Here is a 15,792-nt window from a genome sequence, read left to right as displayed (position 1 = left end):
AAATTCACCTCTTCAGATTCCATGTATATGTGATACACAGTTATCTGTCTTTCCCTGACTTAATTCACTTATACAATGCCCCTAAGGTCCATCCATGCTGTTGCAAATGGCAAGATGTCCTTCTTTCTCATGGCTAAACGATATTCCATTGTATAATATATGTCACACCTTTATGCACTCAACTGTTGATGAACACAGGTTGTTCCCATATCTTGGCTAATGCAAATAATATAGCAATGAACATGGGATATTCATTCAAGCAGATACCTCTTCAAGATTTTCTTTTTCATTTCCTTTCCACGTGTAGGAGTTACATTGCTGGATCACGTGGTCATTGTCGTTTCAGTTATTTGAAAAAATCTCCAAACTGTTTTTCACAGTGGCTACACCAACTTGCAATCCCACCAACAGTATACAAGGGTTCCCTCCAATGCTTATTTCTTGTCTTTATGATTACACCTATTCTAATAGGCATGAGGTGATATCACTCTGGTTCTAATTTGCATTTCACTGATGATTAGTAACGTTGAGCACTTTTTCATGTATCTGTTGGTCATCTGGATGCCTTCTTTGGAAAAAATGTGTTTTAAGATCTTTTGCCCATTTTTAAATCATATCATTATGGTTTCTTTGCTTTGCTATTGAGTTATATGAGTTATTTATATATTTTGGATATTAACCCCTATCAGACACAGATTTACAAAGGTTTTCTCCCATTCAGGAGGTTGCCTCTTTGTTTTGTGGATAGTTTCCTTTGCTGTGCCAAAGTCTTCTAGTTTAGTATAGACACACTTGCTTATTTTTTGCTTTTGTTGCCTTTACTTATGGTGTCAAATCCAAGAAATCACCACCAAGACCAATGTCAAAAAGCTATGTTTTCTTCTAAGAATTGTATGGTTTCAAGCCTTACATTCAAATCCTAATCCACTTTGAGTTGATTTTTGTGTAAGTGGTCCAGTTTCATTCTTTTGCATGTGGATGTCCGATTTTTCCAACAGCATTTATCTTTTCCCCATTGAGTATTCTTGGCTTCATCATAAATTGACCATATACGTGTGGGTTTATTTCTGGGTTCTCTATTCTGTTACATTGCTCTATATATCTGTTTTTGTGCCAATACCATATTGCTCTGATTATGATGCAATTACTTTGAAATACAGAATGAAGGCAGGAGTATGGTATCTCCAGCTTTGTTCTTCATCCTTATGGTTGCTTGGGCTATTTAGAGTCTTGTGTGGTTCCATTCTGTGAAAAATGGTACTGGAATTTTGATAGAGATTACATTGAATCTGTAGATTGCTTTGAGTACTATGGACATTTTAATAGTATTAATTCTTCTAATCCATGAACAGAGGATAGCCCTCCATTTATTTGTGTCTTTTTCAATTTCTTTCATCAATGACTTTTGTTTTTAGTGTACAGATCTTTCACCTCCTTGATTAAATTTATTCTGAGCGATTTTATTCTTTTTGATACAACTGTAAGTGGGATTATTTTCATTAGTCTTATAATTCATTACTGAATTCTGTACTCTACAGCATTAATGAATTTATTAGTTCTAAAAGTTTTTTGGTGGAATCTCTAGGGTTTTCAATATGTAATTTCAAGTTATCAGCAGACAATCCTACTTCTTCCCTTACAATTTGGATACTTTTTCATTCTTTCCTTGCCTAATTGCTTTGGCTAGGGCTTCAGTACTACGTTGAATACAAGTGGCCATAATGGGCATCCTTGTCTTATTCCTGATCTTAAAGAAAAAGCTTTTGGTTTTTCACTGCTGATTATGATGTTAGCTGTGGGCTATCGTATATGGTCTTCATTATGTTGAGGTACATTCCCTCTGTGCTCAGTGTGCTGAGGTCTTTTTTTAATCATAAATGGATTTTTTTGTCAAATGCTTTTTTGCACTTAGTGACATGAACACACAGTTTTTATCCTTCATATTGTTATGTGCATATCACACTGATTGATCTGCAGTTGTTGAATCACTCTTGCTTCCCTGGAATAAATCCCTCTTGATCAAAGTGTACGATGTACACTTTTAATGTACTATTAAATTTAGTTTGTTAAAATTTTACTGAGGATTTTTGCTTCTATGTTCATCAGGAATACTGGCATGTATTTTTTCTTTTCTTGTAGTGTCCTTGTCTGGTTTTGGTATTAGGGTAACGTTGGCCTTATAAAAATTAGTTTAAAACTGTTCCTTCATCTTCAACTTTTTGGAAGAGTTTGAAAAGGATTATATTGGTATTAATTCTTCATTAAACATTCAGTAGAATTCACCAAAGTCTGGGCCTGGACTTTTGTCTGTAGTGAGGTTTTTGATTATTGATATAATCCCCTTGCTAGTAATCAATCTGTTCAGATATTCTATTTCTCCATGATTCAGTCTTGGTAGAGTTTACATTTTTAGGAATTTATTTCTTCTATGTTAACCAATTTGTTGGTATATAGTTGTTCATATCAGTCTCCCATGATCTTTTGACTTCTATAGTACAGTTGTAACATTTCTTTCATTTCGAATTTTGAGTCCTCTTTTATTCTTGCTGAATCCAGCTAAAGACCTGTCTCTTTTGTTTATAGTGAAAAAAACCCAGCTCTTAGTTTCACTAATCTTTTCTATAATCTCCTTGGGCTCATTCATTTATTTCTGCTCTTACCTTTATTATTATTATTTCCTTCCTTCTACTACTTTTGGGCTTAAGTTTGTTCTTTTGCTAGTCCCTTGAGGAATAAAGATAGGTTGGTTGTTTGCTGTATAGCAGTGATTAACACAACAGTGTAATTCAACTATACATCAATAAAAAATAAATTTTAAAAAAGATAGGCTGTTCGTGTTTATGTTTTTTGTTAAAATAATCAAACTGTGTTTCACCCTAGACATACAAATTATTTGTTTTAGGTTTGTATTCCTGTGGAGTATCAAGAGATATTCTAGATTTCAGCTCACTACTAATATTTCTTTTTTATCGCCTCTGACAGATTCAGAATATTCATGTTTATGATGTCTAAGACAATAAAATTTTGCTGCCTCTTCATTTATAATAATATAATAAAATTAGTTCTTGCATTTATAAATATCAAAACAACAGATACTACTAACTCAAGAATTATAGTGCAGTAACAATGAAAGGAACCAAAATAAAAACTATTTAAAACTCAACTATTTAAAAAGCTGTAGCAATTTAAAAAATCTGAAGATAATGATAAACAGATGATTCTTTGAAAGCACAGAAGGCTCCAGCTTCACAAGGAATGTGCAGTGGAGATACGCCACTAAGACCCAGGCTGGACAGATCATGAGTGCTGCAAAACCGGACCCCACTAAAGCCCAGAAAATCAGCTGAACTAATGAATTCACACTGAAATGTGTATTATTAGCTTTTACCACTTCTCACATTTACTATTACATCATTCACTGACTGATAAGGAAGAGTTTAAATATCTTATCAACCAGTAGAGCCATCCCAATGTAAATAGCTTAAAAGCAGTCCTGGTTGTGACAGTCACACTAAATAGCCCTAATTTTTCTCTAAACTGTCACTCTTAGGACCACTGATACTTTCCATTCTGAAATAATGCCAACTGGAACACAGTGCTATTCAATTTCTTTTTAAAAGCAAAAATTTCCAAAAAAGGAGATTTCAATAAAATACAGTCTAAGAGGGGAAACCATGATGAAGAGTTTTCCACAGTAATGCTGCTAAATTTAAACCACATTGCCAGCAAAATATTTACCCATCAGGCATCATCACCAACCCCACCACAACCATCTACTATTTACAGGTTAAGTAAGAGTAAAATCGTTGCCCACCCCCATCACTGAAAAGTAAATGAACAAGCATAAATCGACCTAAATTCTAAGTCATATTATGCCACGCTCTTTGTTGAACACCCTTCAATGTTTCTCCTTGGGGAAAAAAAAATTTTTTTCTTCCAACCAGAACCCTAAGAGTTCCAGACCTCTCTGCTGGCCTGACTAACTCCTCTTTATTCTTCAGCTCGAAGCTCACAAGACACTTCCTTAGAGATCCTTCCCCATACACCCAGACGAAACTCTGCATCTCCTCTTCTCATAGCCCCTTATTCTTTTTCTGCACCATGCTCTTCAAAATGTGCAGTTAAAAATGTATCCACATGATAACTTACTGTTTGCCTACTCACAAGACAAAGAGCTCCATGCAGGCATGTTTTGGTCCCTATAGTACATCCGATACCTAGAATGATGCCTGGCCACAGAAAAGGGCTAGATAAATATCCATTGAACACAAATGGAAATAAATTGCTAAATGCCCAATATCTATGTAATAGACCTGCTAAAAGTAAAACAGGGCTTCAGGTTTGTTTCGTTTTTTTAAAACACGTTACATAACAGGAGAAATTTCTTTGAGTATTACTATTTCAAGAGCAAACATGTACACAAATGAAGATTATAAAAATAGTGATTACACAAAAAGCAATTACACAACAGTGGCACACACTTGCCACCCGCACCTGACTTAGCTTGGATGCTGGGATGCATAGAAGATTAAGAGGGCCCATTTTCCAGCTACCACCACCATCAGCAAAGAGGTCTCCCTGGTCTCTCCCCAGACTGTGGGGCAGAAGGAATGATTGTGGCAGAGGGAAGAAACAACCTAGTCAAGAGGCCAAGCCCTCACGTTCTAAGAACAGTAACCACCCCCACCCTAATAGATCTCACTTGTACAATTCCACTCAAAGATGATCCTTTCATTACCAATATTGCAGCATTAGAAATTCCACAGCAAAGCATGTGCTGGTTCAGGTCAAACAGCTTTTGCCAAGACGACCACATACCCAGGCCTTCTGATGGGAAACAGGGTGAGTGGAAAGGAAGACTTGAAACACACTAACAATCATGGCAAGTAAGGACAGGCTAAAGGACTGTAAGCCCTGATGAAATCAGATAAGCAAAGTATATGCATACACGAGAATGAACTCGAAGTTATGGTAATAGTAGAGGTTAAGTGACAGTGGGCTCTCAAGTCCATCATATTAGTAGGGAAAGTGGAACAGAAGTGACAGTCTGTGAAACTGAAAAGTTACAATTTTTCAATTTATACCATGGATGTGTTTAAAAAAAAAAGGTTACACCATGGATGCTCCTATATGGCTGAATGGGGCCTGAAGAGTCAGGGAGACTGAGCTTGGGCCTGGGTCATGGAAATATGCAGAAGAGTGGGCTATAGATCAGAGAGGTCCGAAGGAGGAGGCGAGGAAGGAACTTAGATGAAAAACATAGGGTTACAAAAGAAGAGACTGAAATGGAAGCAAAATGAAATCATTTCTACTGTCATGAACTAAACAGATGGAAAAAGAGCATCCTGGGGAAAAACTAGGACTCAGTTAAGGTGAGGTAGAGGAGCAGCATTTGAGGAAAAGATTTAACACATGAGACTTTGTCTAGGGCCAACAGAGCAGGTGGCAACAGGAGCAGCCGGGCAATGTCGACTGGGGGTGGGAGTTCAAAAGGGAACAGAAAAACAGGGATTTGTGACTAAGGTACCAGTTCAGGTAGGATGAAGTACTGTGCATGAGGCCCTGGACATGCAGGTCCCAAGATGAGTAAGGGAAAGGCAGTATGGGCAAGTGATCAGCTCACGATAAAAATGTCAGGTCCACTCATCTCCCTTGGTCATGCTTGACGGACCCTGTGCACACCTATCGGATTCTCTTTCCTGAAAATTAAAAAAGTGGAGCCACTTTATAACACCCTGGAAAGAATATCTACGTTAACTCCTGTGAACACTCTGGTTCACTTCTCTCACAAAACCTGGTTACTCAAAATCTCCCCCAATTCAGAGAGCTAGCTGCATCCTAACCTTTAATAATGTCTCCACATTTCCTTTCTTTGGCATGATATAGCCAGAATCATTTCTGCTGCTTGTAACCAAAATACCTGCCCTGAATCCACATGGCTCCTGCCCATCACAAACTCATTTTATAAATAAGAAACGGAGGCCCTGAGAATGCATTTTTTTCCAGGTGGTAACACCAAAACACAATTTCCCCTACTATTAGTATTCTCAATGATACTTTTAAACAGATTTAGACAGCTTCCAAAAGATTTATAATCTAAATATCATCAGATAAACTCAAGATACAAAGGTAAAATAGAAAAAGCTAAAACTAGAGCAGATGTAGGTGGGTAAAGAGTGAGGAAGACGCATGATATTCTAAGAGGAGCTATTGGAAGGTATATTTCATATCCCACCATAACATGAAGCCTAAGAAACCAAAGATTTCTATAATTTTTTTAAATATCTGAAGCCATTGTATCAATATAAAATCTGTGATTGAAAAACGGAGACATAAAAAGGTACAGAACCAAAAGGAGAAAAGATAAATATCGACACACAGACAAAATTATAAAGACCATGTCTATAATAGCAGAGTATTTTTGGCACTCATCACACGCTTAAAAACATTTGGCTTGGTATCCTTCCCCTCCAAATATTTTTGGACTATAAAATATTTCTCATAATTCTTTGACTTTCCAAGATTCTGTTGCCATTTCACTTCCTCCTTTTCTCAGAGTCAGTAAGGCTGATTTCCTCTGTTTACCCTAGCGAGTGTCCTTCCCTGCCTAAAACTTGCACCTTATTTCCCTTTCTCTAGCCAAAAATATGGCCACTATGTATTATTCTTTCCTGTTTCCTTGGTATTTGATAGATTCTGGTCTAACCATTCCCTCCCTAATACAAAAGATTCTTAATTGGCACAATCTCGCAAACTTCTTCCATGGCACTGCTTCAGAAACAACAAGAACTTTTAAATAAAAAGGTTAACAGAGGTGACCTGTTTCTGAGTATAAACACCACATATGCTTCCATGAAGCTGTTCATTTCTTTGAACCGCTGGTTTTCAGCAAAAAAAAAAAAAAAAAAGAAGAAAGAAAGAAAGAAAGTCTCTTATTTATTCCAGATGGTTCAAACCCATTATGATAAATATATACAGCCAGTACCCCATATAAAATAACTTCATATAGATATAATTATTTTCTAAAAAGTAAACTATACACATTAAGTAACATGTTTAATTAAAAGAAAAATTGTTATAAAATCTAATAGGTAGACTATATAAACCAGAATGGAAATTCAGGCTTCCTCTACACTTACAGATCAGAAAACAAATGAAATATTCATAAAAAAATGAAAAAATATTCATAAAAAATATTCAAAAAAATGTTCATTTTTTTTCCACTTGTAAAATCATTTTATTGGTATAAATATACATATGAATAAAATACCTCAGCCTGTAATGTAAGTGAATATTTGTGAAATGTCTTAAAAAGTAGTATTTTGATTTTTTACAGGTGTCAAAGTATTCTCTCTTAATCACACATTAAAAGCTAATATGCAGAACAGAAATTAAAGGCCTTCAAAAAACATGAATATTCATAAAACCTCATTCCAATCAACTATATACATTAATCTGGGAGCATGGTAGAATCAGCCATGGGCCTTTCACTCGGTTCTTAACTCGCTTGTTGGTGGTATCACAAAGGTCACCGTACCAAATTTAAATGTACAATTCCACGTCGGGAAGGAAGACGTTCCCCATGGGAGAATGTAAAAACCATACCCAAGATCTGATATATATAATTTATACAAATTATTAGTGTGCTCTGTTAATTACAGTGTGCAATCGCATACATCAAGAATAAATTGCTCTATGAGTCAAGTGCAGGTTTGACACAGGTACATGGCAGCAGTACCCCACAGTCAGCTGGATGGTGTTACTCATGAGTATGTGTCCAGTTACCTCGTTTACCTCCCCACACTCATCTGACGGGGCAACCTGTAGCTGCCTCAGAGAAATTCAAGTAGGGCCCATGGGATAATGCTGGCATTTGTTGAAGGCAGATGAAGGAATGCATAGAATGCATACTTCTTCACTTACAAGAAGAAGTATGTATCATAGACTTCTTATTGCACTTAGCTCTATTTACTTCCAATCTAATAATTACACAAATTCAATTCCATGTACATGCAAATTGTGTGAAAACACCCACTACTCAAGTAACAGAGGAAAACAGCAAATCTTAATGAGGTTTATACCAAAATTTAATACAGAACACTCTTCAGGAAAAGGAACATCGTTTCTCTCTCAACCACAACTATCCTCAATTGATATATGCTGACGCCACTACCTCCTAAAGCAGTGGTTCATATGGGAGAGGGTAGGGGACAGAGGGAAAGGTGTGTCCACCCTCCTGGCCCCCAGAGGACACGTGGCAAGTTTGGGAGACAGTTTTGGTTGTCCCAAAAGCGGTTGGGGACATGCGGGTTGATATGCTACTGGCCTCTAGCGGGTAGAGGTCAGGGATGCTGTGAAACACACAATGGGCTGTGTACATGACAGCCTTTCACAACCAAGACTATCCAGCTTAAATGGCTGAGACACTGGCCCACAGAGAAATGAGGCTGAAAGGAAAGAGCAGCTGACAAGGACACCCACGATTCACTGTCGGCCCTCCCCATTCCAAGGAGTCCCCTACCTTGGACGCCTGTGGAGTGGATATCACATGGACTGTGCTGGGTTTGACTCCGTTAGCCTTTGGCCGCTTATAGAGAGCAAATCTGCTTTTCCTCCGGCCTCTGTCTCCATTAGGTAAAGCACCATTGTACCTATAAACAGAGATGAAAGAGTTCGTTTATTTGTAGATTTTTAAAGGCATTCAGAATAAAAGTCTGATAGAATTAAGGGAAAAGACAGGAATGCTCATAAAGACTTGTCCACTAACCACCCCACAAAAGGGATACAAAACAGACTTAGAGACTTCGGCTGTAATGAAATTCAAATCACTTCCAGAAACTTAATTTAAGAGTGATATACCAAGTAATTATAGGTTCCTTATTCTATAAAGTCAGACTCTTCAAATCTTTGCAGAAGAGACCAAGTATAAATAAGCAAATGAGAATTCTGCAGAGGCTCTATTAGCGCCAGCTCAATTCAACAAACGTCATCCTAATGGACCCTGGAGAAACACTAGAGAAATATTTTTAAATGAATTGGTTAGAAAAGAGCATACTAATTAAACTTCATCTCTCAGTCTCAAATCATCTTAATGTCTGCAGGATCTTTATTTGTAAGATCAAATTTAGTTGCTTGCATTCTTAAAAGTTCCGAATTCTCTACCTCCATTCCAATTGCTATTTGAACCCTATACTGTCAAGTTAGCGAAAGCTAGCCTTAAAAATTAAACAAAGTATGCCTCTATAAGGTTGCCCATTAAAAAGCCCAAAGGTATAAAAGCAGAGTTTTAGTCCACAAACTATCAACTATCTTAAAAAGTCACCTGGGAAATAGTACTTGTCCTTAAGCAGATTTCCCTAAATTAATACCGTAAGCCAGTGACCCCCAACCTTTTTGGCACCAGGGATAGATTTTGTAGAAAACAATTTCTCCACAGACCAGGGGGTAGGTTGGGGGGATGGTTTGGGGGTGACTGTCATAAGAAGAACACAACCCAGACCCCTGGCACGAGCAGCTCACAGTAGGGCTCACTCTCTTATGAGAATCTAAGAAAGTGAAGTCGCTCAGTTGTGTCTGACTCTCTGTGACCCCATGGACTGTAGCCTACCAGGTTCCTCTGTCCATGGGATTTTCCAGGCGAGAATACTGGAGTGGGGTGCCATTTCCTTCTCCAGGAGATCTTCCTGACCCAGGGATTGAACCCGGGTCTCCCGCATTGTAGGCAGATGCTCTACCGTCTAAGCCATGAGGGAAGAATCTAATGCCATCTCAAATCTGACAGGAGGTGGAGCTCAGGCTGTAATGTGAGCAATGGGGAGCAGCTGTAAATACATATGAAGCTTCACCTGCTCACCTCCTGCTGTGCAGTCCCCCGTTTTTTTCTTTTGGGGGGGGGTGGTGGTGGTGGGGACCCCTGCCTGAAAGCCAATACCAGTGTTTAAAAAGAATGCAGGTGTGCAAGAGCATTTCCATTTCACCTGTATTTTCTAATCTAGATTACAGGTGTCTGTACATTCTGACTTCTGTCTCATGCCCTGTTTATTCTCCAGCTCCCTCTTGGCAGAAGTTCTTTTGAACAGAACCAAAAGAGGAATTGTTGCAAATTTGTGTGGATAAACATGACAACTCTGAGGCTCCCGCCAAGCACCAAAGTCGGAGGTGACGTGGGTGGCGGCTCCACGCTCTCCTGGAAGTCCTGCCTTTGTCACTCGCCCATCTTACCCAGAGAGCACGGTGGGCAGTGTGGCAAAGGGGACACGAGGCCCAAGGGGAACAGCAAAAGTCGGAACAAGGGTTTGCGGTGTTTGTTTTACTATTCTGTAGCTGCAGTATGATAATGGATTTACATTACCAGAAGTTATTCCTGCTGTGTTTTTAACTGTTTCCATCTCCATCATAAAGGAATGTCAGCTACAGAAAATATCTCCAGAGTACAGAAATCATTTGTTTCAGGTCTTACTCCTCTCCTTTTTTAGAGCCAAGATCAGAATAATGGACATGATTTTCTTAAACATACCTGTGATCGCTACTCTAACAAACATATCCCTGATTAAACAACCATTATAAATCAACTGTGTCTTAATATATTTGTACATCACTTACACCAGGATGAGCGCCCTGTATCAAGAGAAACATATGTGAATTAAAGGCAGGGTCTAAACAATTTAAAGGGACGTTTTCATCACTGTGGCCTGGAACAACTGGTACAAGATCTGGCAAGGTGTCCTGTGCCCCTTACATTTGCCCAGCTCTCCGCTGCACCTTTCTCTCAACTACACACTGCTGAAACTAGTCAAAGAATGTGGCAGATGCTTTTTAAGAGATCTGCTCACTATGACATCCCTTCTAGGAAATCCAGCCCTGAACACCCTAAGGTAAGCCCAGTACTACATCTGAATGAAATGGCCAGGCCAGCACCCTCCCCACTGAGTGGCTGGTGACAGACGTTTGGTCCAAATTGGCCAATGACAGTCTCATGTCAGAAAACACAAAGCCGGGACCCAGAGACAACCCACCAGTCTGTGTGGATGGCCAGAGCTGCAAACTGTAGGCGTCGGAGCTGTGGGGATGTCAGAGTCTGTTCTGTGATGAAGCAGCAGAGAAGTGAGGAGCAAAGCAGATGAACAGGGACAAGAAATGAAAAGAGATGCAAAGAGATCCTTAAGGGTGTCTCTTGGCCCAGATGTACTCTGACCCCTGTTCAAGAAATCCTTTCTGGTTTTAGCTAACTCAGATTGGTTTCTTCTACCTACAACCCAAAAGCCATATCTAATAGAAAGATGAAAACACAAAAACCAGGAATGTCAACTTAACATATACAGAAACATTTTAATTTCAATCGGTGGAGCAGAGACGCACAAATACGGCAAGAAATACCTTTTATACCTTCAAATAAATAAGTAAACCCCTCTTAGTCACAGGCCACAGAACCAGGACCAAGAGAAAGTTGTATCGCCAAAGATAGGAGGAGAGAGACTTTGAATGGCATGTCATCAGTTAAGAGGCCAGTGTGATTTGGAAAAGAATGGGTCTTTGATGACCTCACCCTTCTTCAGAGCAAACCAGCCAAGTAAACACAAGCAAGCCTCTCCAACACGGAGCCTCACTCAGCGCCTCCTCTCTCTTTCTAATCTTCTCCTCATAGCCGAGAACCTTGAAACAGGACTCCACCCGCACCACCCCAATTCCAACCTTGAGCACACATCATCTGCCTCCAAATCGAAAAGTACATTTGATGATGTCATCTACCCATCATCCAACTTGCCGCCTTACGTCTCTCAATGGCTCTCCTATCAAGGTACACAACATGGTCAATTAAAAACAGCCAGAAGTTCCCATTACTTCTCCCAGGGACCATGAGTCTAACTCCATCTCCCCACACCTGGGCTGGCCTTAGTGGCTTATTTGCCAACAGGATGGGAAGGAAGTGACATGCTGAGACTTGCAAAGCCAGGTCTTGTAAAAGGCTTAGAACTTCTGTCTCTTGGGAGGTCAGAGCTGCCTTGTAAGGAAGCTGGGACCTCCCATGCCAAGGAGGCTACATGGAGGTGGCTCCAGTCAGCAGTCCCAGCTGAGCCCAGCCTTCCGACAGCCTGCTCAATTAGCACACGTGTGACTGAAGCTGCCGTGGCCCCTCCAGACCAGCCCATCCATCAGCTGACTACACCAGCTGACCTAGGTTGATCCCACATGGGACAGAACAATTGCCTGGTTGAGTACTGCCCAGATTCCTGGCTCACAGAAATGTTGCAGGAAGGGGGACCTCTTCCAGGGTCCAAGAGTGGGCTCCTGTCTAACCCTTGGAAATGAACTGTCCGAGGAGACACGCGTGCTGACAAAGTAAGAGATTTTTATGGGGAAGGAGCACCCAGGAGAAGAGCAGCAGGGTAAGGGAAGCTTACCTCTCCAGAACAGGAGAACTGCTCTGCCACCTGGCTTGGTCTCAGGTTTTATGGTGATGGGATTAGTTTCCCAGTTGTCTCTGCCCATTCATTCTGACTCAGAGTCCTTCCTGGTGGTGCATGCATTGCTTAGACAAGATGGATGCCAGCGAGAAGGATTCCGGGAGGTGGTCAGACACATGGTGTCTCCTTTTGACCTTTCCCGAATTCTTCTGGTTGGTGGTAGCTTATTAGTTCTGTGGTCCTTACCAGGACCTCTTGTCATAAAACAACTCATGCAAATGGTTACTATGGTGCCTGGCCAGGGTGGGCGGTTTCAGTCAGTGTGCTTCGCCTAAGAGAATCATGTGTTAAGTACCATGGTGGATGTGTTCATCCCCTAGGTCTGGCATAGACGATGACGTCTGTGACAAGCAGCACCCTTCAGCATGGTCTCCCTCTCCTGGTTTCACAGCCTCCCCTTTGACCTCTGATCTAATGCAAGGCAAGCACTGTCACCAAATCTTCCCCATGCCCTTCTCACCTCCCTGCCTGGTCCCTTCCCCACGCCACCCTTCCACCCCCAGAATGTGAATCCATCTCTAGCACCTGCCTTAGTGCCTGGGCACGCAACAGGCACTGACACCTGCCAAGCCAGCTACATGACAGACGGTCTGTCTTTTGTGCAGCAGAGCAGAACCCAGACAGACAGATGAGATCCTGCTCATAAAGGCAAAAAGTTACTATCCTATGAAAGAAAGTTAGAATGTTCTCTGGCCTGGCAAGGTTTTCAGCCAGCGACTTTGTAAAAACAAGATTTCCAAGCGCTGCGGGCACATCTGTTTCGGCTGCTGCTGCTGCTGCTAAACAGGGCCTTTCAAGCTTCACATTAAAAAAAAAAAAAATCCTGGAGACTTAAAAAAAATTCCACTTATTGAATAAACGTGTGATGAAAACGTAGCTCATCGTATATGCAGGGCAAATAATTAGTAAAGGTATTTAGAAGCTGCAGAGGACAATGAAGAACACTTGTAAGAAACCTCACTAATATATGGTTTCTTTTGGTTTAAAATCCAGAGTTCACACATTAATTCTTTTTAATGGCATTTGCTGTGCACTTACTATGTGCCAAGAAACGTTGTGAGGGAGGCTCCTAGAGGGCAGTAAGAGGCTCAAATGACTGAACCACACATAAATCACATGGCTGGAAACGGGCAGTACATAAATATGTGCTCAGTCATGTCCGACTCTGTGACCCCGTGAACTGTAGCCCTCCAAGCTCCTCTGTCCATGGGATTTTCCAGGTAAGAATACTGGAATGGGTTGCCATTTTCTACTCCAGGGGATCTTTCTGACCCAGAGATCGAATCCATATCTCTTGAGTCTCCTGCATTGGCAGGCAGCTTCTTTACCACTGCATCACCTGAGAAGCCGAGAGGCGGCAGGCAGCATGCAAATCTATACCCAGTTTTGTCTGACTCCAAACTGTGCACGGTTTCCAGTAGCCAATACTGACAACTTTTAAATTCAAGGCATCTCCTGGCAAATGACACAAAGATACATTCTTGAGAAGACACCTGCCACCTAAAAAATGCATTTGTCAAAAAGACTCTTCTATAGGAAATAACAGCAAGAGAGGGCATGCCAAGGGCTTCCAGAACACTGCAGAGGCATCACACTGGATCTTAACCAGCCTGAACTCACAGAGCAGCACCTATGTGGACGGGAATGAGAACGTGAGTTACAGGAGAGGAGGCGCTGTCAGCACCAAAGGCCACATTCCAGAGGCAGCCTCGCTTCCTGTTACAGACTGAAGGCGCTGCCCTCCCTCGAAAGCAACATCTCTGTCACCAGCACAGATAAACCACAAGCAACTACTGTAACTGAGACGCTGTGTATGAACAGGCCGGGGACACCAGAGGGAACAGATGTGTAAACGAAGCGAGGAGTCTGAGAAACCCCATACCTTGATCCCCACGTCCAGGCGTGCATGTCAATTCACCACAATAGTGAACACACTAACACACTGCTCCAACTGTGCATAAGAAGGTACACATAAGCCAGTAAGTAAGTGCCTGACACTGGCTTTACATCATTCAGTTCAGTTCAGTCCATCGCTCAGTCATGCCTGACTCTTTGCGACCCCATGAAACGCAGTACGCCAGGTCTCCCTGTCCATCACCAACTCCCGGGGCTTACCCAAACTCATGTCCATTGAGTCGGTGATGCCATCCAACCATGTCATCCTCTGTCATCACCTTCTCCTCCTGCCTCCAATCTTTCCCAGCATCAGGGTCTTTTCAAATGAGTCAGCTTTTCGCATCAGATGGCCAAAGTATTGGAGTTTCAGCTTCAACATCAGTTCTTCCAGTGAACACCCAGCACTGATCTCCTTTAGGATGGACTGGTTGGATCTCTTTGCAGACCAAGGGACTCTCAAGAGTCTCCTCCAACACCACAGTTCAAAAGCATCAATTCTTTGGTGCTCAGCTTTCTTTATAGTCCAAATTCTCACGTCCATATATGACCACTGGGAAAACCACAGTCTTGCCTAAATGGACCTTTCTTGGCAAAGTAATGTCTCTGCTTTTTAATATGCTGTCTAGGTTGGTCATAATTTTCCTTCCAAGAAGTAAGTGTCTTTTAATTTCACAGCTGCAGTTACCATCTGCAGTGATTTTGGAGCCCAGAAAAATAAAAGTCAGCCACTGTTTCCACTGTTTCCCCATCTATTTGCCATGAAGTGATGGGACCAGATGCCATGATCTTAGTTTTCTGAATGTTGAGCTTTAAGCCAATTTTTTCACTCTCCTCTTTCACTTGCATCAAGAAGCTCTTTAGTTCTTCTTCACCTTCTGCCATAAAGGTGGTGTCAACTTCATATCTGAGGTTATTGATATTACTCCCGGCAATCTTGATTTCAGCTTGTGCTTCTTCCAGCCCAGCGTTTCTCATGATGTACTCTGCATATTAGTTAAATAAGCAGGGTAACAATATACAGCCTTGAATGCACTCCTTTCCCAATTTGGAACCAGTGTGTTGTTGCATGTCCAGTTCTAACTGTTGCTTCCTGACCTGTTTACAGGTTTCTCAAGAGGCAGGTCAGGTAGTCTGGTATTCCCATCTCTTTCAGAATTTTCCACAGTTTATTGTGATCCACACAGTCAAAGGCTTTGGCATAGTCAATAAAGCATCATTACAGCCTCATTATTTGCGCTATCATATGTATCTGTTGGCTTCCTAGGTGGCACTAGTGGTAAAGAATCTGCCACCAGTGCGGGAGACATAAGAGACCCAGGTTTGATCCCTGGCTTGGGAAGATCTCCTGGAGGAAGGCATGGCAACCCACTCCAGTATTCTTGCCTGGAGAACCCCATGGACAGAGGAGCCTGGTGGGCTACAGTCCACGGGG

General features: G+C 41.2%; 1 protein-coding gene across 2 annotated transcripts in view; it reads right to left on the bottom strand.

Annotated features, from left to right (window-relative positions):
- PELI2 (pellino E3 ubiquitin protein ligase family member 2) overlaps positions 1-15,792 on the bottom strand; it is a 201,340-nt gene that overhangs the window by 137,398 nt on the left and 48,150 nt on the right. For both annotated transcript variants that reach the window (XM_061428986.1, XM_061428985.1), the window contains exon 2: positions 8,522-8,651. In XM_061428986.1, coding sequence (XP_061284970.1) covers positions 8,522-8,651 — 130 coding nt within the window. The remainder of the gene's footprint in view (positions 1-8,521; positions 8,652-15,792) is intronic.

Source organism: Bos javanicus, chromosome 10 (genome assembly GCF_032452875.1).
Source record: "Bos javanicus breed banteng chromosome 10, ARS-OSU_banteng_1.0, whole genome shotgun sequence".
NCBI lineage: Eukaryota > Metazoa > Chordata > Mammalia > Artiodactyla > Bovidae > Bos > Bos javanicus.
This window is presented reverse-complemented; position numbering and strand designations above follow the sequence as displayed.